The 27,787-nt window shown below is 49.0% G+C and overlaps 1 protein-coding gene across 1 annotated transcript; it reads right to left on the bottom strand.

Moving 5' to 3' along the window:
- Nucleotides 1–29: 29 nt before the first annotated feature.
- On the bottom strand, nt 30–27,159 carry LOC143793306 (LYR motif-containing protein 2-like). The gene is made up of 3 exons (XM_077280168.1): nt 27,046–27,159; nt 377–517; nt 30–294 (listed from the first exon to the last, which is right to left on the bottom strand). Exons 1-3 carry the CDS (start codon nt 27,082–27,084, stop codon nt 214–216), a joined length of 261 nt encoding a protein of 86 aa, XP_077136283.1. The 5' UTR covers nt 27,085–27,159; the 3' UTR covers nt 30–213.
- Nucleotides 27,160–27,787: the final 628 nt, after the last annotated feature.

Raw genomic sequence — 27,787 nt, 5'->3', positions numbered from 1 at the left:
AAAAATAAAGAAACATGTGAACACAAAGATATAAAAATATAGGATTTTATAAGGTACTCCTAAAATAAAGGCGAGGAGATGGATGGAACCTTTCCCCCTATCCCCCACAGTGGTATGACCATGCAGGTCAGGACAGATGTCCACACTCCCGGGGTCAGCAGAGGGGTCTGTACTCCGCTCCATGATGCCCCCTGTATGATGGCGACCACAAATCTAGGACTTGTCCAGCTTCAGTGCCCACTCCAGCTCCTGCAGATGCCGCTCGCCCTGAGAGATCATCATCCATATAGTGATCTGCAGGAAGACAGGGGTCATGTGATCCCAGCACGGAGCCGTACCCCTCACCATCACCGCCATGCCCCATCACCCCGCTCACCTCATCACTGGTCGTCTTGTTCCCACAAAACTCCCTCCGGGCCCATTCCCTCACGTAGGTGCGGTCCGCGGGGTCCGGGATACGGCGCACTGTGCGGAGGATCCTCCTGTACAGGCCCAGTACCCGCTGCCGGAACAGGAACTGGGGGCACAAAGGAATAATGGCACACGGACCCGAGAGGTGACAGCGGTGTGATGGGGCAGGAGGACCCACCCCCGTATATATCCCCCCCACACACACAGTATCCTCCCCATATACACACACACAGTATCCTCCCCCCCACACACACAGTATCCTCCCCGTATACACCCACAGTATCGTCCCCCCGTATACACACACAGTATCCTCCCCGTATACACACAGTATCCTCCCCCGTATACACACAGTATCCTCCCCATATACACACACAGTATCCTCCCCTGTACACACAGTATCCCCCCTGTATACACACACAGTATCCTCCCCGTATACACACACACAGTATCCTCCCCGTATACACACAGTATCCTCCCCGTATACACATAGAATCCTCCCCGCATACTGTCATGATATGTACTTTTGCTCTGTCCTGTATTTGAATAATATGCCATTTGATGTATGGTTTCTATTAGCTGTAATTTATGTATTTTCTTGTGCTGGGAGTTCACCTGTAACAATATGTATCCTTCCCCCAATACTTGCAGCCCTAAGCTATAATGTAATTAAGCTTTGTCAACATCACTAGGGAAGGAATAGACATTTTTCCTCACAGCAGCTGGCTAGTCAAATGTACATACTAGATAGCCTAAACGGAGCCGACCAGTCTAGAATCTTCTGGTGGACGCAACCATTGAATAGAAGGTGTGACCCCCTACTCCCTTCATGGGCGGATCCCAGGAGCTCAGACAATCCATTCTTATTTTTGAGATCAGATGTGAGTTGATCCTAAAAGGAGAAGGAGTGGGGATTCTTAGCTGAGGCAAGACCCCATGTCCATCTGTGACTGTGGAAGCAAACAGGGCGAGACTTGAGCTGAGGACATATCTCGTCGTTCGTGAGATTGTTTTGGGATCTCTTGGACTCGAGGAAGGACTATTGTTTCATTTATCGGGTGCGGGATTACTGGAAAGCACCTCCAGATCTGTTTCTTTACTTGGACTTATTGTGGACTTCTCATGGACTTGAAGGACATTATGGATATTTGATGTTGTATGCTCATTGCTTTAAAAAATCTTGTTGGATCGTCCCTCAGCCTGTTGTCCCTTCTTGCTCTGCCGTACCCCCTGTCACAAACTGGTTGGCAGCAGTAGGATCAGAGCAGAAGGAATGGAGGACAATTGCCCAACATCAGGAACCAACACCGCAGAGTACAAGAACTGGACTTTGGGGAGCCTACAATCAAAGGCCTGTGAAGTAGGAGTCCGTTTTAAAGGACTCCCCAAGGAGCAGCTAATTGAGGCTTTGGAAGGAGTTCGCCTGCAAGATGATGCTGAGGAAGGATCCTCACAGCAAATGGAGGAAAGACTGCAGCCAGAGGTAAATACCCAAAAAAGTCAGTGGGTTGTGTGGTACGAGGAGGAGTTGGCATTGCTGGGAGAAGAGGCCACCATAGACGATATGAGGGAGGCCATTCACAGAGCTCAGGAGAGGGAGGCCATTCACAGAGCCGAGGAGAGGGAGGCCATTCACAGAGCTCAGGAGATGGCATTGCTGGAGAGGCAGATCGCTTTGGAAGCAGCTAGAAGCTCCAGACAGACTGTAACCTCAGCACCCACCATGAGGGAAGTCCCCAGAGTGTCCCGCAAAGACTTCAAGCCTTTTAATGAGGCTGCAGGCTACATTGAGGGCTTCTTCCAGGACTTTGAGCATCAGTGTCGATTAATGGAAGTCCCGGAAAGGGAGCGAGTCCGACATCTTGTGGGGCTCTTAGAGGGTGGAGCTGCCGAAGCCTATAGAGCTATGGACCCTCGGGGGAACCGTGAATATGCGGATATTAAATAGACTATTCTAGAACATTATGCTGTGACGCCAGACACTTACAGGACTCAGTTCCGTACTTTAGCCTGTGATGGGGAAGTGTCTTTTAAGATATATGCTCATAGACTCAAACAAATATGTCATCGCTGGTTGGAGGCCAAGGCCTTAACCTGGAACACCTTTCTCCAGGTTATCCTATTAGAACAATTCTTTGCCCAGTGCCCCGTTGAGATCAAGGAATGGGTGCGTGAGAGGAGACCAGCGACAGTGGAAGAAGCTGCATCTCTGTTGTGAACTCTATTTCTGAGCTCCCTCTTGTGGTCACAAGTGGTACTGTTTGAGTGCTGTCTTTCTGCAGGTTTCTGACTGGCATCAGCTGTCTCGTTATATGTGGGCTGGTTTCCTCCCTTGGACTATCAGTTGATGCCTGCTGCCAATGTCTTCAGTGCTATGTTGGAGCTCTCCTGCAGTCCTTCGTTATCAGTCTCTTCAAGAGAAGCTAAGTTTTGCTTTGTTCATTTTTTGACCATCAGTGGTCATATGTTTCTTGGTTTATATTTGTTTCTTGTCCAGCTTGCTAATATGTGATTTCCTTGCTTGCTGGTAGCTCTAGGGGGCTGAGTTTCTCCCCTCACACCGTTAGTTGGTGTGGGGGTTCTTGTATTCTCAGCGTGGATATTTTGCATAGGGTTTTTTACTGACCGCACAGTTCACTATCTGTTTTCTGCTATCTAGTATTAGCGGGCCTCATTTGCTGAATCTGTTTTCATTTCTACGTTTGTGTTTTCCCCTTACCTCACCGTTATTATTTGTTGGGGGCTTCCTATATCTTTGGGGTGATTTCTCTTGAGGCAAGTGAGGTCTTACTTTCCCTCCAGGAGTAGCTAGTTTCTCAGGCTGCGTCGAGACGTCCAGGATTTTAGGCACGTTCACCGGCTACCTTTAGTGTGTTGGTTAGGATCAGGTTTGCGGTCAGTCCAGTTACCACCTCCCTAGAGCTCGTGTCTATGTTCATAAACTTAGCTAGTCCGTTTTGTGATCCTTAGCCACTAGGATCATAACACATCTCTTGCTGATCTGGCTCTCACCATCAAGCCTCAGTGGAGGGTTCTGTTAGAGGATCGAGAGAGGCCTACCAGCTCCACAACACCGGTGGCCCCCAGTTCTTCTGTCCCCATTGTTCCCCATTCCTCTAAGCCACCACCTCATGCTGATACCTGTGTAACTGTGCCTCCAGTTGCTTCTACTGCATTTTCTGGAATACGATGAGGAGAGGAAGTAGATGAGCGCAAGTGTTATGGTTGTGGGCATCTGCAGGCCTCATGCCCAGCCAGCCCATGGAGGAGTCGTCCTCAAACCCCTACAGCACCTTCAGGTGGGAACCAGCCTCCAGGTTCCCTTACCCCTCGCCCAAGAGGACGTCTTGGATGGAGTGAGACCCAGCACAGATGCTATCGATGTGGGCAGCCAGGGCATCTGCAAGCCTCCTGCCCAGCTGTTCAAATGAGGATTGATCCTGTACCCAGTCATATTATTAATTATGTACAGCCAAGTGCCATGGAGGAAGACATGTCACCACTACGTGAGGACTGGCCTAGTGCCTCACCCACCCATGTTGCACCACTAGTAGTGTTGAGCATTCCGATACCGCAAGTATCGGGTATCGGCCAATATTTGCGGTATCGGAATTCCGATACCGAGTTCCGATATTTACCGCAAATCGGATACCGGCATCGGAAGTTCCCAGAATTCAAACTGCACGAATTCAGCCAATGAGGAATAATTACAAGTGTGTGCACATCCTGTTCAGCATGGTGGGCATGTAACTACTGGCAAGGCTGTGATTGGCTGCTGAAATGATGTCATGATGCACTATAAAAAACGCTGCCGCCATTTCTGGCTCACTCTGCTGTGAATTCAGTTAGACATAGGACGCTGTGTTCTGACTGAGGGCCAGTTGAGATAGTGATTTGCTTCATTGTGCTTTTCCCAGGCTAATTTAGCAATCGCTGTGTGTTCACCTTGCTTTTGCCTTGCAGCGCTGTTTTCACAGCGATCTGCAAGGTCTCTGTGTGTGTGTGTGTGTGAGTGCAGCCCATTCTGTAGTCTGTGTGCAGCCATAGCCGGTTGTATTCAGCTCAGGGTGGTTCACTGCCTCATACTGTTCTATCCATTGTCCTTTTTTGCAAATAGTGCAGCCTGCTGCACATTTTTTCAAATATTTCCTATTAGTGGCTTTCCACCTGTATCCAGCTAAATTGTGGAAAAACACTACATAGGATAACATAGAGAAGGTTTTTTGGGCCTTGCAGCGCCGTTTACGGCTGTCTGCACGGTCTCCGTGTGAGTGCAGCTTGCCCTGTAGTCTGTGTGCAGCCACAGCCGGTTCTATCCAGCTCCGGGTGCGTCACTGCCTCATACCATAAAATACATTGTCCTTTTTTGCAAATAGTGTAGCCTGCTGCACATTTTTTCAAATATTTCCTATTAGTGGCTTTCCACCAATATCCAGCTAAATTGTGGAAAAACACTACATAGGATAACCTAGAGGAGTTTTTTTGGGCCTTGCAGCGCCGTTTACGGCTGTCTGCACAGTCTCCGTGTGAGTGCAGCTCGCCCTGTAGTTTGTGTGCAGCCACAGCCGGTTGTATCCAGCTCAGGGTGCGTCACTGCCTCATACCGTAAAATACATTGTCCTGTTTTGCAAATAGTGCAGCCCGCTGCACATTTTTTCAAATAATTCCTATTAGTGGCTTTCCACCCGTATCCAGCTAAATTGTGGAAAAACACTACATAGGATAACCTAGAGGAGGTTTTTTGGGCCTTGCAGCGCCGTTTACGGCTGTCTGCACGGTCTCCGTGTGAGTGCAGCTCACCCTGTAGTTTGTGTGCAGCCACAGCCAGTTGTATCCAGCTCAGGGTGCGTCACTGCCTCATACCGTAAAATACATTGTCCTGTTTTGCAAATAGTGCAGCCTGCTGCACATTTTTTCAAATAATTCCTATTAGTGGCTTTCCACCCGTATCCAGCTAAATTGTGGAAAAACACTACATAGGATAACCTAGAGGAGGTTTTTTGGGCCTTGCAGCGCCGTTTACGACTGTCTGCACGGTCTCCGTGTGAGTGCAGCTCGCCCTGTAGTCACTTCTGCCAAAAAATAAATAAATAAATAATAAAGTTCACCAAACACACCACTTTAATATGAGCTAATGTGGCCTACACAAATGTAAAGTCTAGTCCACACTTTAGAAAATTAGTGTTTCTTATACCTGTTAGGAGCTGTTCAGGAATAAGCACACTAAGCCCTTAGTACTTTTCTGCTTATCTTTATCAGTCAACCAAGATGAAGAAGGCAGGGAGTAAGGCACATGGGCGTGGAGCAGGGAGAGGACGTGGGGATTCTGTGCCTGCTGCGGGCACCGGTGACTCATCATCACCCAGTTTCAGCAGGGAACAGTCCTTCATGCACAGCTTAGTCGGAGAGCGCCGTACACCGCTGCTGCGTGAAGACCAAATTGAAGCCGTTGTTGGATGGATGGCAGTTAACGCATCGACTTCAATTAGTGCCACATCCTCTCAGGCACAGTGCACTGGAGAGCACCCATCTGTCTCTTCACCACCTGCCAAATTGCCCAGGCAGTCAGAGAGCCCAGGACAGGAGCCATCTCTACTTCTGTTCTCTGAATCTCTTGGCTTGGAAACAGGGGGCCAGCCAAGCAGCATTGGAGAAATGGAAGAAGAGGCAGTGTGCAGTGATGCGCAACAGCTTTGTCTCTCTGACTCTGAAGAGGCGGGTGGGCCAGTGCCTCCGGTCACCACACCGCAGTACGCATCTGATGATGACACTCAGGTGCCACTTTCTGGTGCATGCTGTGCTGCTGAGACTACCCAGGAGGAGCAGTTGGTGGCAGAGGGTAGTGTAGATGATGAGGTCCTTGACCCATTGTGGCGTGAGGAACAGGAAGGTGGTGGGAGCAGCTCTGATGAAGAGATTCCCTGAATGGGCCAAAGAGGGAGAGGGAGGGGGAAGACTGCGGAGCCTGTAGCCTCCACTTCGGCACCCATTAGGAGCATGTCTCTTCCAAAAGCCAAAAAGGGCGCTCCCAAGACTTGCAGTGCCTGGTCCTTTTTTGACACAGTTGCAGATGACATTTGCTTTGTCAAATGCAAGGTGTGTCATCAGAAAATCAAAAGAGGGAGAAATGTCAGCAGCCTCAATACCTCAAATATGTGGAAACATGTGCAGACCAGGCACGCGGTGGAGTTACAAAAACACACTGAAGACCTAGGCCAACCAACAGCGGCAGCTACCACCTCTTCAGCTCGTGTTGCCTCTTCCTCCAGCTCACACACAGCTGGTTCGGCTTCCTCCCAGGATCGCCATGGAAAAACCTCTGGCACTGTTGTCCAGAGACCCACTGTAATTCCACCCGCAGCACCACGTTCCCAGTCATCCTCACACTCCCAGCCCAATCTACAGCCATCGGTAGTACAGGCATGGGAGAAAAGGCGGCCATTCTCGGCAAACCACCCCCGAGCACAGGCTCTGAAAGCTGGCATTGCAAAACTACTGTCCCTTGAAATGCTCTCATTCAGGCTGGTGGAGACTGACAGCTTCCGTGACTTGATGGCATTGGCAGTCCCACAGTACAATGTGCCCAGCCGCTTTTATTTCAGCAGGCAAGCCGTCCCTGCCCTGCACAAGCATGTGGAAGGACACATAAAACACGCACTACTGAACGCCGTCAGCAGCAAGGTCCACCTCACCACCGATGCGTGGACCAGTCACCATGGGCAGGGGCGATACCTTTCCCTCACTGCCCATTGGGTTAATGTTGTTGAGCCGGGTACAGATCGTGCGAGTGGCACAGGATGTGTCCTGCCCACTCCAAGGATTGCAGGAATCCAGTCTGTACGCATTGACTCCTCCTCATACACAAGTTCCTCAGAATCATCGCTGCAGGAGCCATCACAGTCCACCTCCACATGGACCCGTGAACGTTTACCTGTTACGACCGACATGAGTACAGCCATGGCCAAACGTCAACAGGCCGTCTTGAAATTAATTTCTTTGGTGAATCGAAGCCACACAGTGCAGGAGCTCTGGAATGCCATCAAACAGGAGAGCGACGTGTGGTTTGTGCCAGCGAATCTCCAGCCAGGCATGGTAGTGTGTGACAATGGCCAAAATCTGGTGGCAGCTCTGGCCCTCGGCAACCTCACTCACAGTCACATCCCACGTCTCGCATATGTGCTCAACTTGGTCGTGCAGAGTTTTTTGAGGGACTAAAAATTAGAAGCTGATGAGCATTTCTTACAGATAACTTTTGACTGATCATTCTGATCTTGGTTAAAAAATTGCTACACTGCACTCTTCCTACTATCAAAAATTTATTCAGGCATTGTGTGCTGTGCTACTTTCACCGAATGGCCACGCTCTCCTAAAACTGTTTTTGTTTTTCGCAAACATTTTTGGCCCGATACGGGCCTGCCAGATGACAGCTGTTGCAATGTAGATGGCTGCTGCGGTCATACTCCTCCGCTTCTGAGCTAGTGGCAGCGCACCCTCTTCCCCCAATGGCTGCCAATCTGGGTCAATAACTGGGTCATCTATCACCTCCTCCTCAATGTCATGTGCACCTTCCTCAGTGTCACCGTGTAAGGTGCTATAGCGTTCGGGACAGGGCACCATAGTCTCATCAGGGTAAAATTCTGGCTTAGTAAACTGCGAGGGCAATGTAGTGATCAGAGTCAATGGAACAGCATCACAATCTAGCTGTGGCTGTGCATCAGTGCACTCCATGTCCGATTCTTCTTGTAATTGGCAGTGTACAATTTCCCTTTCTAACCCTGGCACGGTATGTGTAAACAGCTCCATGGAGTAACCTGTAGTGTCGCCTGATGCATCCTTCACTTTTGGTTTGGGAGAAGGACACAAGGAAACGTCTTTCTCCTGACCGGGAGCATCCACTGACGACTCGCTCTTACATTTAGAACTTTGGGAAGAGGAGGCGAAAGAGCTAGAGGGTGAGTCAGCAAGGAAAGACAACACTTTTTCCTGCTTCTCCGGCTTTAAAAATTGTTTTCCTACTCCCAGGTAAGGGAGCGTTCGAGGCCTTGTGTAGCCAGACGATGACGCTGGCTCAACACCTCCAGCCTTAGGTGCTATTGTGCTTTTGCCACTACCACCAGATGCTCCACTACCACCACCACCATCAGTACCAGCTGGCAACCCCCGCCCACGGCCTCTTCCACCAGACTTCCTCATTTTTTGGGGGGAGACACTGAACCACAACTCACATTACACCGTCCTAATATGAGGGGCCCTGTGCCAGTACCACCGCCCACGAGAGAGTGTTCCCCCCCCAGCTTGAACTGTGCTCTACCGCTTGCAGTACTACCTCTCCCAGCTCCACCACTGTGTAGTCTGTGCGGTTAAAACCTTAAATGGCACTGCCAATACAAATTATTTGAAATGATAGATGATAGTTAAAATATACAGGGGCCCTGGCCTCCATTTAATACTTTGCGTCTACTACCACTGACTTTATTATTTGGGTGCTGAATTAAATTACCTATTAAGGTATGAAGTGACACATTAGTGAGTAACGGTAAAAAGATCTTTATTGACAGGTAGTTTTAAAATTACAATTCTTAAAAAGACAGGATGGTGTAAACAATTGGACCTCCAAAATATAGACAGGTGGTGACCCACGGTTCCCAGTGACAATGTATTTTATGAATATATATATAAGGTGTTGCTATGCTAGAAATAGTATCCCTATAGAAGAAACAAGGCTGTCTATGTGGATGGACGTGAACACGTCTCTTTAAAAATCCCACATAACAGTCTAAAATCTAATTGAAGGGTATAACAAAGGAATAAGTAAGCAGTGATATGTATGTGTATTTAACGATACCCTCGCACCAGGAGATAAGGAATGGCTCTGGCAGTAGTAATAATAGATTTTATTGTGGTGGTATAGGGGTAGAGATGGTATTAACTACTAATAATTACTACTGTGCATACCGGTAGGAAAATAATGGCAATGAAGCCACAAAGGAGATTGGCCACTAGGTGGCAGTGTGAGGCATGAAGGAGGAAAGCATAATTTCCTAAAGGAGACAACCAACAGAGAAAAAACAAAAAGAAAATGGTGACAGAGCCATAACTGGTATTTACCTGATGGTGAGTGGAGATGGGTAACGATGGGCTGGGAAGGCAGGTCACCTCCTGTGCCCAACGAGCGCCGTTTCGCCTTATTGGCTTCTTCAAAACAAGAGGGGCAATGGAGTCTAGGTGTTTAAGGGGGTTTATATGTCCAGGACGCCGGGTGTGACGTACAACGAGGGGGGGCGGGACGGGGTTGGTCAATTGGATACATGTGACTTGGTGGGGATCTCAGAATGTTATTATGGACGCGTGTGTAGCGTTGCTATCTGCGCGTAGGGACGCCGAGGTTGACGTGCAGAGGGGGCGGATATAGACGGTGATGACACATGTAGTGAGTGGGCGTGTCTGAAGTTCACAGAGGATATGTGTACGGTTTAGCAAACACTGTGGGGCGGCAGTAAACAGCCTTGTGTGAGAAGTTAGTGGACGTGTCCGGTGTTGTTAAGGGGTACATATCGCGTGATATGCGGTGCATGAGCATGGTGAAGTGCTCTGAGGGAAAAGGGGACTTGCGGTCTCGCGTCTGGTGGTGGGCGATCATAAGGATCGCACATCATCATGATGACGCTGATCGCAAATCCTGCAGAGACACAAGACCGGCGCATGCGCACACACGCATTGGACAAAGCAGAGGGAAAAGACCCACCTCCTCCCCACTTTAGAAGAAGCTGCAGCTACTGGGAGTAGAGAGAGATCTGAAAGAGGAAGTCACATTAAATATGAAATAAATGAGGTGAAGTCTCATTATGTAAGGAATAAATGAGATGAAATCACATTATATATTAAATAAGTGAGGTGACATTTTTTCTTCTTAGAGGGAGAAAGTGGGGAAAGGGAGGAACAGAAAAAGTGGAGACAAACCAGGAGTAATATTAGCGGTATGACCTTATGGGGGTGGGAAGTTATGCTGGTTGATAGATAAAGAAGCAGCCTGGACATATACACTGTGTTCCAAATTATTATGCAAATAATATTTCCTCCTATTTTCTCTAAATTACCTATCTGATTGCAGTCATTGTTATTTTCCAGTCATCTACTATTCTAGTATAATTGCAATGTTTTGGAACAAACTGCCTATGAAAAAAGGATCTTTTTAAAAAAAATAAACACTGAAAATGCATGTTCCAAATTATTATGCACAGCAGAGTTTTCAACCTTTTTTTTTATTTTGAACAAAAAAATGGTCAATTGTGAAGATATAAGCATTATCAGCTTATTACAAAATGAAATCAAACAGTTTTCAAGTGAAAACTTTATTCTAGGTGATGTTACATTTGCACATAGGACCCCTTGTTGGAAAGAAGCTTCTGAACTCTCTCGTCCATTGAATTTGTCAGTTTTTGGATGGTTTCTGCTTCAATTGTTTTGCATGTGGACAGAATCCCCTCCCAGAGCTGTTGCTTAGATGTGAACTGCCTACCGCCATCATAGACACTCCTTTTGATGATGCTCCAGAGGTTCTCAATGGGGTTGAGGCCAGGGGAAGATGGTGGCCGCACCATAAGTTTGTCCTCTTTTATGCCCATAGCAGCCAGAGATGCAGATGTGTTTTTTGCAGCATGAGATGGTGCATTATCATGCATGAAAATGATCTTGCTGTGGAAAGCACGGTTCTTCCTCTTGAACCATGGCAGGAAGTGTTGTTTTAAAAACTCCACATAGATTATGGAGTTCATCTTTACCCTTCAGGGATCATAAAGGGGCCGACAATCTCTCTCTCCATGATTCCAGCCCAAAACATTACTCCACCTCCTCCTTGTTGGCGCCTTAGCCGTGTTTTCATGGGGTGTCCATCAACCAGCCATCCTCCACTCCATCCATCTGGACCATCGAGCGTTGCACGGCACTCATCGGTGAACAAAACAGTTTGGAAGTCAGTCTTCATGTATCGATTGGCCCACTGGAGCCGTTTCTGCTTGTGTGCAGTGGATAGAGGTGGTCGACAGGATGGCTTACGCACAGCTGCAAACCTCTGAAGGACCCTGCATCTTGTTGTTCTGGGGACGTTGGAGGCACCAGCAGCTTCAAAAACTTGTCTGCTGCTATGACCAGGCATTTTTGCAGCTGCTCTTTTAACCTTACGCAATTGCCTGTTGGAAAGAGTCCTCAATTCTTCCTTATCAGCACGCACACGTGTGTGCTGGGAATCAGCTACATACTTCTTGATTGTGCGATGATCACGATGAAGGGTCTTGGCAATGTTGATTGTAGTCATGCCTTGACCTAAATACTCCACAATTTGTTGCTTCTCAGCAGCCGACACATCCTTTTTCTTTCCCATTTTGGCAAAAAATATAGGCTGCTTAATAATGTGGAACAGCCTTCTGAAGTAGTCTTGCCTTTATTTGGACACACCGGCCAAACTAATGTGCACAGGTATCTGCAATTGCTTTCAGTGATATAAAGAGGCCTGACACACATCACCATCAATGAGTTTAAATGACAAACAAAAAAATTCTAACCTTATCACTCCTAAACTCTTTGTGCAGAATCATTTGGAACACAGTGTAAACCCCCTTAAACACCTAGACTCCATTGCCCCTCTTGTTTTGAAGAAGCCGATAAGGCGAAACGGCGCTCGTTGGGCACAGGAGGTGACTTGCCTTCCCAGCCCATCGTTACCCATCTCCACTCACCATCAGGTAAATACCAGTTATGGCTCTGTCACCATTTTCTTTTTGTTTTTTCTCTGTTGGTTGTCTCCTTTAGGAAATTATGCTTTCCTTCTTCATGCCTCACACTGCCACCTAGTGGCCAATCTCCTTTGTGGCTTCATTGCCATTATTTTCCTACCGGTATGCACAGTAGTAATTATTAGTAGTTAATACCATCTCTACCCCTATACCACCACAATAAAATCTATTATTACTACTGCCAGAGCCATTCCTTATCTCCTGGTGCGAGGGTATCGTTAAATACACATACATATCACTGCTTACTTATTCCTTTGTTATACCCTTCAATTAGATTTTAGACTGTTATGTGGGATTTTTAAAGAGACATGTTCACGTCCATCCACATAGACAGCCTTGTTTCTTCTATAGGGATACTATTTCTAGCATAGCAACACCTTATATGTATATTCATAAAATACATTGTCACTGGGAACCGTGGGTCACCATCACCACCTGTCTATATTTTGGAGGTCCAATTGTTTACACCATCCTGTCTTTTTAAGAATTGTAATTTTAAAACTACCTGTCAATAAAGATCTTTTTACCGTTACTCACTAATGTGTCACTTCATACCTTAATAGGTAATTTAATTCAGCATCTATTATCGAAGTGCTTATGTTCAGCCTATATTAAACCCCCCTTTTTTCGGATTATGGGATTAATTTATTATTTGAGCGTAATAACGGTGTCTTCCGCTGCTTTTTTTTTTCCTTCACTGAACAAAGCTGAACTTCAACTGTTGTCCCGTGTCTGCCGCTCCTTGGTGTTCTCCTGGTTTATTTTTCTTGCGCTTCAATCTTCAGGCTTTCGTTTAAATATTTTTTATATTATACTGCATTTGGCCTACTTGTTGGGTTGGGCCTAGTAACATTGTCTGCTGCCGCCTCTTGTTTTCCTCTACTAAACAAAGCTGAGCTTGAAGCTTCAGGCTTTCGGCCTGTAACAACAATATGAAACTACATTTGGCCTAGTTCTTGGTTTGGGCCTAGTAACGTTGTCTGCTGCTGCCTCTTGTTTTCCTCTACTACACAAAGCTGAGCTTCAATCTTCAGGCTTTCGGCCTATATTTAGAATATGAAACTGCATTTGGCCTACTTGTTTGGTTGGGCCCTACTAACGGTGTCTGCCGCTGATTGTTGTTCTCCTCCACTGAACAAACCAATGCTGCCTGTTTACTCCTGTTACCAATTTTTAACAGCTTTTAGCCTACTTTTTTTTTATTTTGGGCCTATATCTGTGTTTCCTCCTCATTCCTGCCCATTGCCCAGCCACTGCTAGATGAGTCTGCTGGTACATTGACCCAGACCACTACATTCCCCTTGCACTCCCCTTACACAGCCAGTATCTGACCCTGCTGAAAGTCAGGTTCCCCTTCCCGCATACTATACCACCTTACATGAGGACAAAGAGGAAGGTGCAGATGAAAGTGCAGGTTCCTTCAACAGGTGGGGGAGCATACTCATTGGCGACGTCAATAGCACAGGGCCCCTCATAGTACGCAAAAGTGTCTCTGCCGGTGGGAGGTGCCCCCGCCGTCAATCACAACGCCATACTTTGAGGGGCCCTGTGCCAGTGCCAATGCGAACGAGTGGGCCCCCCCTGCTTGCTCAGGATCACAGCACTTGCAAAGTTGAAATACTTACCTCTCACTGCTCCACCGCCGCGACGTAATCCACGTTTCCTGGGCCCACGAAAAACTTGAGCCAGCCCTACTCCCCCCACAACTGTTGCCAAATGACCCCCAAATTTTCAATGACTAACTATTATTATAAGGTAAATTAAGATTGACAAGCTTAAGTAACAAGAATTGATGTTTTTGGCATTAAAATGGGCTCTGTTGGTGTTTTCCTGTCCTCCACTCACTGCCGACTTTGATTCTCCATTGAATTGCATTGGGTTTCGTGTTTCGGTCGGATCCCTGACTTTTCGAAATAATCGGCCGATTTCACCCGACCCGACTTTTGACAAAGTCGGGTTTCGCGAAACCCGACTCGATCCTGAAAAAGTAAAAGTCGCTCAACCCTAGTGTACACCCTCCTCGATCCTCGCTACCAGGACAACGTACAAAGGCTCATCACACCGTTGAACCAGGAGAGTAAAATGCGTGAGTACCAAGACACACTGGTGAATTCCATCATCTTCTCCAGTCCAGCTGAGAGCAGTGCTGCTAGTGCGTTACGAAGCAGCTCAGTGCATCGAGGCAGTGGAGGAGGCTCTGCACAAAGAGGGAGCAGAAGCAGTGCCTCTGCCAAAGGCAAAACCAGTATGGCCCAACTGTGGCACAGTTTTGTGTGCCCGCTACAAATGTCTACACCATCATCGGCGGCTCCAGTCAGCAGGAGGCAACGGTTCAGTCAGATGGTGACAGACTACATGTCCTGCCCTCTTACTGTACTCCCAGATGGCTCTTCCCCTTTCAAGTTTTGGGTCTCTAAGCTGGATACATGGCCAGAGCTAAGCCAGTATGCATTGGAGGTGCTGGCTTGCCCTGTGGCTAGTGTATTATCGGAACGCGTCTTTAGTGCTGCAGGTGGTGTACTAACAGACCGTCGCATGCGACTATCCTCCGATAACGTTGACCGGCTTACATTTCTGAAAATGAACCAGGCCTGGATCTCGTAGGAATTTGCCACTCCTCTTCCTGATTAAATAATTGGGGGTCTACAGTATCCAGGTCTCCTGTTGTGTTCATCTTTCTACCACCTGAACTGTAATTCCTGGGCTCCAACACCGCCAGTTGAGACTCAAAAGTGCCGTCTGCACAGTCAAAACATACGACCCAGTGTTCTTGGGTTTCAGTAACGTCAGCTGATCCCCAGCTGTGTAGCCGGCAATGTGTCCTGTGACCGCCACGCTGACACAACAACTTAAATGTAAGGGAACCTGTCCCCCCCCAGGCGTTTGTTACTGAAAGAGACACCTTGTGCAGCAGTAATGCTGCACAAGGAAAAGGTAGCTCTTTTAGTTTAGCTCCTTGCACACGCAGAACTTAACACTTATAAAATGTGTCCACTGATACCGTACAACCGTCCCGGAGGTGGGACTTTCCTTCGTAATGGGATGCAGCACATGCTTAGCGCTGCCCGTCTTCTGACATCATTTGGTTGCAGGCAGGCTGCGCCTGTGCGGTCGTGCTGGCCGAGATCCCACCTCGCAGTGTCTTCTGATTTAATCACACTGCGTACCAGGGATCCATGGGCATGCGAAGTGCATATCTTCACCTCAGGCTCTCACTCATCTCCCTCCGCCTTCTTCAGACTGTGCGCCGTCACCTGATCCCTAGTAGCATGCCACGGCTGTGACGCCGGAAGGAGGGGAGTGAGAGGCGAGGATATGCACTGCGCATGCCCATGGATCCCAGGCCCGCAGTGGGATTACATTAGATGACACTGTGAGGCGGGATCTCGGCCAGCGCGGCCGCACAGGCGCTGCCAGCCTGACACCTAAATGATGTCAGAAGACGGGCAGCGCTAGGTGTGCATGGCCAAGGGATAACATAACAGCGTAGGCTCCGGGACAGATTCAAACAACGCTGAGGAGGCGGCGCACGGCACCATGGGGATAGGAATGACGGCTGTGCTGCGTCCCATTACGAAGGAAAGTCCCACCTCCGGGACGGTCTCACGGTATCAGGGGACACATTTTATAAGTGTTTACTTCTGTGTTTGCAAGGAGCATAATTAAAAGAGCCACCTTTTCCTTTTGCATCCTTAGTGCTGCATAAGATGGCTCTTTCAGCTACAAACGCCTTGAGGGGGGGGTTAAAGGTTCCCTTTCAACTTGCTCCAATCAAGCTTCGGCCTACACTCTGTTCCTCTGCTCCTCCTGCTGTCCCTGGGCTTCAACACCGCTAGTTGCTTTCTGGAAGTGCTGTCTGCACAGTCAACAGTCGCTCCTCTTATTGGGGTTCAGTAACGCCAGCTGTTCCCCAGCTGTGTGTGTGGCAATACCTCCAATCTGCTCCTCCTGCTGTCCCTGGGCTCCAACACCGCCAGTTGGTGCCTGGAAGTGCTGTCCGCACAGTCAACAGTCGCTCCTCTGTTATTGGAGTTCAGTAACATCAGCTGTTCCCCAGCTGTGTGTGTGGCAATACCTCCAATCTGCTCCTCCTGCTGTCCCTGGGCTCCAACACCGCCAGTTGGTGCCTGGAAGTGCTGTCCGCACAGTCAGCAGTCGCTCCTCTGTTATTGGGGTTCAGTAACGTCAGCTGGTCCCCAGCTGTGTGTGCGGCAATACCTCCAATCTGCTCCTCCTGCTGTCCCTGGGCTCCAACACCGCCAGTTGGTGCCTGGAAGTGCTGTCCGCACAGTCAACAGTTGCTCCTCTGTTATTGGGGTTCAGTAACGTCAGCTGTTCCCCAGCTGTGTGTGCGGCAATACCTCCAATCTGCTCCTCCTGCTGTCCCTGGGCTCCAACACCACCAGTTGGTGCCTGGAAGTGCTGTCCGCACAGTCAGCAGTCGCTCCTCTGTTATTGGGGTTCAGTAACGTCAACTGGTCCCCAGCTGTGTGTGCGGCAATAACTCCAATCTGCTCCTCCTGCTGTCCCTGGGCTCTAACAGCGCTAGTTGGTGCCTGGAAGTGCTGGCTGCACAGTTAACACTTGGTGCCGTGTTATTGGGGTTCAGTAATGTCAGCTGCTCCCCTGCTGTGTATCCGGCAATGTGTCATGCGACCACCACGCTGGCACACTAACAGACATTTACATGCCGCCAGTGCAGGCTTCGGCCTACACTCTGCTCCTCCTGCTGTCCCTGGGCTCCAACACTGCTTGTTGCTGCCCGGAAGTGCTGTTTGTACAGAGCCAAACACCTCGCAAATGTGTTAGTGGGGTTCAGCAACGCCTGCTGCTCCCCTGCTGTGTATCCGGCAACGTGTCATGTGACCGCCACACTGGCACAACTACTTACATTTAAGGGAACATGTCCCAACCCCCAGGCCTTTGTTACTGAAAGAGCCACCTTGTGCAGCAGTAATGCTGCACAAGGAAAAGGTGCCTCTTTTCGTTGTGCTCCTTGCACACGCTGAACCTAACACTTATGAAATGTGTCTCCTCACACCATTAAACTGTCCCGGAGGTGGGACTTTCCTTTGTAATGTGACGCAGCACAGCCGTCATTCCTACCCCCTTGGCGCCGTGCGCCGCCTCCTCAGCGTTGTTTGATTCTGTCCCGGAGCCTGCGTTGTTATGTTATCCCTTGGCCAGGCGCACTTAGCGCTGTCCGTCTTCTGACATCATTTGGTGTCAGGCTGGCTGCGCCTGTGCAGACGCGCTGCCCGAGATCCCGCCTCGCAGTGTCCTCTGATTTAATCACACTGCGGGCCTGGGATCCATGGGCATGCAGAGTGCATATCTTCACCTCAGGCTCTCACTCATCTCCCTCCGCCTTCTTCAGACTGTGTGCCATCAGCTGATCCCTAATAGCATGCCACGGCCGTGACGCCGCACAGTCTGAAGAAGCCGGAGGGAGGGGAGTGAGAGGCGAGGAGAGGCGAGGATGGTAGCACTGCCTGTCTTCTGACATCATTGGTTGGCTGGCTGCGCCTCTGCAGCCGCCCTGCTCGACACAACGCCCCTCGGTGTTTTATTTATTTTGACTGCGAGGGTGTGATTGATGGGCATGAGCAGTGCATATCTTCGCCTGTCACTCATCTCCTTCCGCCTTCTTCAGACTGTACGGCTTCATGGCCGTCACATGCGATAAGGGATCAGCTGACGCCACACAGTCTGAAGCCGGTGTAAGGACATGAGTGAGAGGCGAACATATTTACTGCGCAAGGCCATGAATCCCAGCCCCGCAGTGTGAATAAATGAAAAGACACTGCGGGGCTGGGATTCATGGGCATCGCGAACCGCACCGGCCGACATCAAATGATGTCAGAAGACGGGCAGCGCTAACAGCGCATGGCCAAGGGATAACACAACAGCGCAGACTCCTGTTCAGCAAAAAGCGACGCTCAGGAGGCTGCGCCCAGCACCAAGGTGGTATTTTTGACAGCTGTGCTGCGTCTCATTAAGAAGGGAACTCACGCCTCCAAGACAGTTTTGACTGTATAAGGGGCTAAATTTTATACGTGTTTCATTCAGCGTGTGCAAGGAACAAAATTAAAAGAGCAACCTTTGACTTGTGCAGCATTACTGCTGCACAAGGTGGCTCTTCTAGTTTGTAACCCCTGATGGGGGGTTAAAGGTTACCTTTAAAATTGGTTCAATTAGGCTTCGGCCTACACTCTGCTCCTCCTGCAGAGCCTGGGCTCTAACACCGCCAGTTGGTGCCCAGAAGTGCTGGCTGCACAGAGAAAAACACCAGCCAATGTGTCAGTGGGGTTCAGCAACGCCAGCTGTTCCCCCACTGTGTAGCAGGCAACGTGTCCTGCAAATGCCACGCAGACACAACAGACCTAAAACTGCCTCCAGTGCAGGCTTCGGCCTACACTCTGCTCCCTCTCCTCCTGCTGTCCCTGGGCTATAACACCGCGAGTTGATGCCCGGAAGTGCTGGCTGCACAGAGAAAAACACCAGCCAATGTGTCAGTGGGGTCCAGTAACGCCAGCTGTTCCCCTGCTGTGTAGCCGGCATCGTGTCCTGCAAGTGTCACGCAGACACAACAACTGAAATTGAAGGGAACCTGTCCCCCCCCAGGTGTTTGTATGTATAACAGCCACCTTGTACATCAGTAATTCTGCATTTGTACAAGGTGGCTCATTAAGTTATTCTCCTTGCACATGTCGAACTCAACAAGTATAAAATGTGTCCCCTGATACCATTACACCGTCCCTGAGGTGTGACTTTCCTTTGTAATGACACGCAGCAACCCCCTTGGTAGCGCTGCCTGTCTTCTGACATCATTGGTTGGCTGGCTGCGCCTCTGCGGCCGCCCTGCCCGACACAACGCCCCTCGGTGTCTTATTTATTTGAACTGCGAGGGTGTGATTGATGGGCATGAGCAGTGCATATGTTCGCCTGTCACTCATCTCCTTCCGCCTTCTTCAGTCTGTGCGGCTTCATGCATGCGATAAGGGATCAGCTGACGCCGCACAGCCTGAAGCAGGTGTAAGGACACGAGTGAGAGGCGAACATATATACTGCGCAAGGCCATGAATCCCAGCCCCGCAGTGTGAATTAATGAAAAGACACTGCGCGGCTGGGATTCATGGGCATCGCGAACCGCAAAAGCCGACATCAAATGATGTCAGAAGACGGGCAGCGCTAACAGCGAATGGCCAAGGAATAACACAACAGCGCAGACTCCTGTACAGCAAAAAGCGATGCTCAGGAGGCCGCGCCCAGCACCAAGGTGGTAGTTTTGACAGCTGTGCTGCGTCTCAATAAGAAGGGAACTAACGCCTCCAAGACTGTTTGACTGTATAAGGGGCTACATTTTAAACGTGTTTCATTCAGCGTGTGCAAGGAACAAAATTAAAAGAGCAACCTTTGACTTGTGTAGCATTATTGCTGCACAAGGTGGCTCTTCCAGTTTGTAACACCTGAGACAGGGGGTTAAAGGTTACCTTTAAAATTGGTTCAATTAGGCTTCGGCCTACACTCTGCTCCTCCTGCAGAGCCTGGGCTCTAACACCGCCAGTTGGTGCCCGGAAGTGCTGGCTGCACAGAAAAAAACACCCGACAATGTGTCAGTGGGGTTCAGCAACGCCAGCTGTTCCCCTGCTGTGTAGCCGGCAACGTGTCCTGCAAACGCCACGCAGACACAAAGCTGCCGCCAGTGCAGGCTTCGGCCTACACTCTGCTCCTCTGCTCCTCCTGCTGAACCTGGGCTCTAACACCGCCAGTTGGTGCCCGGAAGTGCTAGCTGCACAGAGAAAAACACCCGCCAATGTGTCAGAGGGGTTCAGCAATGCCAGCTGTTCCCCTGCTGTGTAGCCGGCATCGTGTCCTGCAAACGCCACGCAGACACAAAGCTGCCTCCAGTGCAGGCTTCGGCCTACACTCTGCTCCCCCTGCTGACCCTTTGCTCCAACACCGCTAGTTGGGGCTCTAAGAAGACAATCTTGAATATGTCCCCATCCTGGTTCCAGTACCGTCAGCTGGTTCTGGGCAGAGCCTTTGCCTTAGTTGCCTCCTTCTGGGTATCCGAGTTCCACCAACGTCAGGTGGTCCTTGGTAGTGCTTTCTGGCATGAGTACCTCCTGCTTAGTAACCGGGTTCCAGTAACGTCAGCTGGTCCTCGGTAGTTCCATTGGCTCTTGGACCTTTGGGTAGCCATCCGAGTTCCCGTACCATCAGCTGGTTCTTGGCATTTTCTCAGCCTTCTTGTACCTTCTGCTACATTTCCAAGTTCAAGACCCTAAAGACGACGACCCGGAAGACCACCCCTAAGATGACGACGACACCAGAGACGACAACCACTGAGATGACGATGACCCTGGAGACGATGACCCTGAAGATCACCCCGATGACGACGACGATGACCCCGGAGACGACGACCCTGGAGACGATGACATGGAAGACCGAGAAGCAGAAGAACAAGAGGCTGCAGAACAAAGAGCAGAAGAACATTAAGCATAACACTAAATAACAGAGCAAAAGATATTATCTAAATTATAAGCAGAAGAAGACTAAGCAGTGTATGGGGGTGAGTCCGTTCTTCCTCGTGGTGCCCCTGGATAAAGCCTGATGCTGCAGGCCAAACTGAACGTGGACAAATGTAACTCTTTTGTGACAGGCAGAACGGAAGGTGTAATCTTCAAACTTTTATAGATAACAACTACGGGAATGCCTGTCACAAATAAGAATATGATGAAGAAGTAGAATATGAAGAAGAATAATAGTTGAATAAAAAGAACATGAAGAATGTAACAAAAAAAAATAATAGGTAGAAGATGAAGAAGAAGATGAATAAGGTGAAGAAGAAGTTGATGTCAAAGATGCTGATGATGATGAAGAAGAAAGTGTGGGAGAAGTAAAAAAAAAGGTGAAGGGCGTGGAAGTAGTGAAACATCAATATCTGACAAAATAAAAAAATTATTAACATAGTCAATATCTTTGTAACTCCGAACATCTTAAAAAAAAAAAAATCCTGCTATTCTATTTGATTGGGCTAAACCTCTGTGCCTTTAATGTCTCCGCCACCTCCCCCAATACATCCTACATTATTCTTAGTTGTTTTCCTTCATGTAGAATGAACCTACAAGGAAAGAAAGGGTTTATTTTAATTCTGATATTTTCGTCCCATTGACTTGCATTGGTATCAGGTATCGGTATCGGCGAGATCCGATATTTTGCCGGTATCGGCCGATCCAATCCGATACCGATACTTTCTGATATCGGAAGGTATCGCTCAACACTAACCACTAGGAGTTTATGGTGAGCGACCCGCAGCTATGACGACTTCTGCTCATCGAGGTAAGCACTTGCAGGAGGTCGTGCTGGATGGACAGAGACTTATTGGATTTTGTGACTCAGGGGCTTTCCTCACACTGGCTGATCCCCGAGTGGTTCGGCCTGAGGCAATCCATAGAGGACCTGGGATTGTCATTGAAGTGGCTGGTGGACAATGGAGGACTATTCCCACAGCCACTGTGGATCTGAACTTTGGTTTTGGGGTCAGTCGATGTGTGGTTGGGGTGCTGGGTGGTCTGCCTGCAGATGTTCTCCTGGGCAAGGATGTGGGAGAACTACGATGCCAATTCATGGCTGCATGAAGCCACATGTAAGTTACGCTCTGCCTGTGTGTACTTAACCAGCGACCTGTAGAGGTCCCTAGTACGTACACAAATTGGGAGGGGAAGGGATTGTCATGATATGTACTTTTGCCCAGTCCTGTATTTGAATAATATGCCATTTGATGTATGTAACTGTTCTCTGGTTTCTATTAGCTGTAATTTATGTATTTTCTTGTGCTGGGAGTTCACCTGTAACAATATGTCTCCTTCCCCCAATACTTGCAGCCCTAAGCTATAATGTAATTAAGCTTTGTCAACTAGTGAAGGAATAGCCATTCTTCCTCACAGCAGGTGGCTAGTCAAATGTACATACTACATAGACTAAGCGGAGCCGACCAGTCTAGAATCTTCTGGTGGACCCAACCATTGAATAGAAGGTGTGACCCCTACCCCCCTTCATGGGCGGATCCCAGGAGCTCAGACAATCCATTCTTATTTTTGAGATCAGATGTGAGTTGATCCTAAAAGGAGAAGGAGTGGGGATTCTTAGCTGAGGCAAGACCCCACGTCCATCTGTGACTGCGGAAGTGAACGGGGCGAGATTTGAGCTGAGGACATATCTCGTTGCTCGTGAGATTGTTTTGGGATCCCTTGGACTCGTGTGGACTATTGCTTTTTAGCTGGCACAAGGATTATCGGGAGGTGCCCCCGAATCTGTTCTGTTGGACTCGTGGAAGGACTATTGTTTAGTTTATCGGGTGTGGGATTACTGGAAAGCACCTCCAGATCTGTTTCTTTACTTGGACTTATTGTGGACTTCTCGTGGACTTGAAGGACATTATAGATATTTGATGTTGTATGCTCCCTGCTTTAATAAATCTCGTTGGATCGTCCCTCGACCTGTTGTCCCTTCTTGCTCTGTCGTACACCCCGTCACATATACACACAGTATCCTCCCCGTTTACACACACAGTATCCTCCCCGTATACACACAGTATCCTTCCCGTATACACACAGTATCCTCCCCGTATACGCACACAGTATCCTCCCCGTATGCGCACACAGTATCCTCCCCGTATACACACACAGTATCCTCCCCGTATACACACACAGTATCCTCCCCGTATACCCACACAGTATCCTCCCCGTATACACACACAGTATCCTACCCCGTATACACACAGTATCCTCCCCGTATACACACAGTATCCTCCCCGTATACACACACAGTATCCTCCCCGTATACACACACAGTATCCTCCCCATATACACACACAGTATCCTCCCCCATATACACACAGTATCCTCCCCGTATACACACAGTATCCTCCCCCCGTATACACACAGTATCCTCCCCCCGTATACACACAGTATCCTCCCCCGTATACACAGTATCCTCCCCGTATACACACAGTATCCTCCCCGTATACACACAGTATCCTCCCCGTATACACACAGTGTCATCCCCGTATACACACAGTGTCCTCCCTGTATACACACAGTATCCTCCCCGTATACACACACAGTATCCTCCCCCGTATACACACAGTATCCTCCCCCATATACACACACAGTATCCTCCCCCGTATACACACAGTATCTTCCCCCGTATACACACACAGTATCCTCCCCGTATACACACACAGTATCCTCCCCTTATACACACACAGTATCCTCCCCGTATACACACACAGTATCCTCCCTCGTATACACACACAGTATCCTCCCCGTATACACACACAGTATCCTCCCCCGTATACACACAGTATCCTCCCCCGTGTACACACAGTATCCTCCCCCGTATACACAGTATCCTCCCCCGTATACACACAGTATCCTCCCCCATATACACACAGTATCCTCCCCCGTATAAACACACTATCCTCCCCCGTATACACACAGTATCCCCCCCATATATACACACATATTCTCCCCCGTATACACACAGGATCCTACACCGTATACACACAGTATCCTCCCCCGTATACACACACAGTATCCTCCCCCGTATACACACACAGTATCCTCCCCGTATACACACAGTATCCTCCCCGTATACACACAGTATCCTCCCCGTATACACACACAGTATCCTCCCCGTATACACACACAGTATCCTCCCCCGTATACACACACAGTATCCTCCCCGTATACACACACAGTATCCTCCCCCGTATACACATAGTATCCTCCCCCGTATACACACAGTATCCTCCCCCGTATACACAGTATCCTCCCCCGTATAAACACACTATCCTCCCCCGTATACACACAGTATCCTCCCCCGTATACACACACAGTATCCTCCCCGTATACACACACAGTATCCTCCCCCGTATACACATAGTATCCTCCCCCGTATACACACAGTATCCTCCCCCATATACACACAGTATCCTCCCCCGTATAAACACACTATCCTCCCCCGTATACACACAGTATCCTCACCCGTATATACACACAGTATCCTCCCGTATACACACAGTATCCTCCCCGTATACACACAGTATCATCCCCGTATACACACAGAATCCTCCCCCGTATACACACAGTATCCTCCCCATATACACACAGTATCCTCCCCGTATACACACAGTATCCTCCCCGTATACACACAGTATCCTCCCCGTATACACACAGTATCCTCCCCCATATAAACACAGTATCCTCCCCCGTATACACACAGTATCCTCCCCGTATACACACAGTATCCTCCCCCGTATACACACAGTATCCTCCCCCGTATAAACACAGTATCCTCCCCCGTATACACACAGTATCCTCCCCCGTATACACACAGTATCCTCCCCGTATACACACAGTATCCTCCCCGTATACACACAGTATCCTCCCCCATATAAACACAGTATCCTCCCCCGTATACACACAGTATCCTCCCCGTATACACACAGTATCCTCCCCCGTATACACACAGTATCCTACCCCGTATACACACACGGTATCCTCCCCCGTATACACACACGGTATCCTCCCCCGTATACACACACAGTATCCTCCCCGTATACACACAGTATCCTCCCCGTATACACACAGTATCCTCCCCGTATACACACAGTATCCTCCCCCGTATACACACAGTATCCTCCCCTGTATACACACACAGTATCATCCCCCGTATACACCCACAGTATCCTCCCCGTATACACACAGTATCATCCCCGTATACACACAGTATCCTCCCCCGTGTACACACAGTATCCTCCCCGTATACACCTACAGTATCCTCCCCATATACACACACAGTATCCTCCCCCGTATACACACAGTATCCTCCCCTGTATACACAAAGTATCCTCCCCCGTATATACACACAGTATCCTCCCCCGTATACACACAATATCCTCCCCCGTATATACACACAGTATCCTCCCCCGTATATACACAGTATCCTCCCCGTATACACACGGTATCCTCCCCGTATACACACACAGTATCATCCCCCATATACACACAGTATCCCCCCCGTATATACACACGTATTCTCCCCGTATATACACACAGTATCCTACACCGTATACACACAGTATCCTCCCCCGTATACACACACAGTATCCTCCCCCATATACACACAGTATCCTCCCCCGTATACACACAGTATCCTCCCCGTATACACACACAGTATCCTACCCCGTATACACACACGGTATCCTCCCCGTATACACACACGGTATCCTCCCCCGTATACACACAGTATCCTTCCCGTATACACACAGTATCCTCCCCGTATACACGCAGTATCCTCCCCCGTATACACACAGTATCCTGCCCGTATGCACACAGTATCCTCTCCCGTATATACACACAGTATCCTCCCCCCGTACACACAGTATCCTCCCCGTATACACACAGTATCCTCCCCTGTATACACACAGTATTGTTATGAACTGGTGGTTTAGGAGCAACATGGGACGTGCTCTGGAGGAGGTGGTACCTTTACTGACCGCAGACCCTAAACTTAACACAACAGTAGAAGTAGCCGTGGGATGTTCCTGTCACTCCCTAGACACCTCGTCACAGCCGGAGGACTAAATACCCCTAAAGATAGAATCAGGAAAGCTATCTTGCCTCAGAGAATATCCCCAAAGGATAGACAGCCCCCCACAAATATTGACTGTGAGTGGAGAGGGAAATGACATACACAGAATGAAACCAGGATATAGCAAAAGAGGCCAATCTAGCTAGATAGATAGGACAGGACAGAATACTGTGCGGTCAGTATTAAAATACTAGAAAAATCCACCACAGAGTTTACAAAAATCTCCACCACCTGACTAAAGGTGTGGAGGATAAATCTGCTTCTCCAGAGCTTCCAGCTTAACTGAATAGATCCATACTGACAAGCTGGACTAGAAAAAACATAGAATGTACTGAACTATTAAGTCCACAACATAAGGACTGCAAAGAACCAAGCCAGGACTTATCTTTGATGATCTGGTCAGAATAGCAGAGAAATCCAAGCAGAGATGTAAATCCAACCAGGAACATTGACAACTGGCACTAACTGAAGGATAGAGCCAGGCTAAATAGCCGAGCCTGAATAGACAATCAGTGGGAGCAGCTGCTGACTGCTAAATCCAAGGAGCAGCCGTACCACTTATAACCACCGGAGGGAGCCCAAGAACAGAACTCATAATAGTGCCACTTACAGCCACCGGAGGGAGCCCAAGAGCGGAATTCACAACACAGTATCCTCCCCCGTATACACACAGTATCCTCCCCCGTATACACACACAGTATCCTCCCCGTATACACACAGTATCCTCCCCTAGATACACACAGTATCCTCCCCGTATACACACACAGTATCATCCCCGTATACACACAGTATCCTCCCCCGTATACACACAGTATCCTCCCCCGTATACACACAGTATCCTCCCCCATATACACACAGTATCATCCCCGTATACACACAGTATCCTCCCCGTATACACACACAGTATCCTCCCCCCCGTACACACACAGTGTCCTCCCCCGTATACACACACAGTATCCTCCCCGTATACACACACAGTATCATCCCCGTATACACACAGTATCCTCCCCCGTATACACACAGTATCCTCCCCGTATACACACACAGTATCCTCCCCGTATACACACAGTATCCTCCCCCGTATACACACAGTATCCTCCCCGTATACACACAGTATCCTCCCCCGTATACACACAGTATCCTCCCATTCTCTCCGGTGCTCTCCCCTCCAGCTCACTCTCACCTGTCTCAGGGTCGGAGACCCCGGTATCTGCGAGGCCATGACAGTTCATGGGGTCACGTGACTGTATCTCAAGCCGCCGCCATTTTGTTGAAGATCAACACATTGAAATCCCCGGCGTTCTCTACCAGCAGCTCGCAGGCGCGATCCAACCTATAACTACCGGTACATGTGTTGTGTAGTTTCCCAATGCGACCACTGGAGGGAGAAAACTCCGCACAGACCAGCGGAGCATGAGAGCGCCCCCCTGTGTACACAGCCCGACACTGCAGGACGTTTATCTATTCCTCTCCTGTGTGATACTGTCTGCTGAGCCGTGTAACTAATCCTCTCCTGTGTGATACTGACTGCTGAGCTATGTATCTAATCCTATCCTGTGTGATACTGTCTGCTGAGCCGTGTATCTAATCCTATCCTGTGTGATACTGACTGCTGAGCCGTGTATCTAATCCTCTCCTGTGTGATACTGACTGCTGAGCCATGTATCTAATTCTCTCCTGTGTGATACTGTCTACTGAGCCGTGTATCTAATCCTATCCTGTGTGATACTGACTGCTGGGATGTGTATCTAATCCCCTCCTGTGTGATACGGAGCTGTGTATCTAATCCTGTGTGATACGTCTTTGTGACGACACGGCATTTAATCTTCATTAACCAGACGTCTATTTTCGGTTCTCCAGGAGACAGAGATCTATATGGTGACTTTTGAGTTTGTTCTTCAGTTGGTCGAGAACCATAGACTGTT

The sequence above is a fragment of the Ranitomeya variabilis genome, chromosome 1 (assembly GCF_051348905.1).
Source record: "Ranitomeya variabilis isolate aRanVar5 chromosome 1, aRanVar5.hap1, whole genome shotgun sequence".
Taxonomy (NCBI): domain Eukaryota; kingdom Metazoa; phylum Chordata; class Amphibia; order Anura; family Dendrobatidae; genus Ranitomeya; species Ranitomeya variabilis.
Note: the sequence above shows the minus strand (reverse complement) of the source record. Positions and strands in the feature narration are given on the sequence as shown.

Bases quoted from the DNA above. Each gene is read 5' to 3' on its own strand.
- LOC143793306 (XM_077280168.1), bottom strand. From the start codon at position 27,084: ATGGCCTCGCAGATACCGGGGTCTCCGACCCTGAGACAG. The intron at 518-27,045 runs GTGAGAGTGAGC...TTGTGCCCCCAG, and splicing joins GGTCTCCGACCCTGAGACAG to TTCCTGTTCCGGCAGCGGGT. The intron at 295-376 runs GTGAGCGGGGTG...GTCTTCCTGCAG, and splicing joins ACAAGACGACCAGTGATGAG to ATCACTATATGGATGATGAT.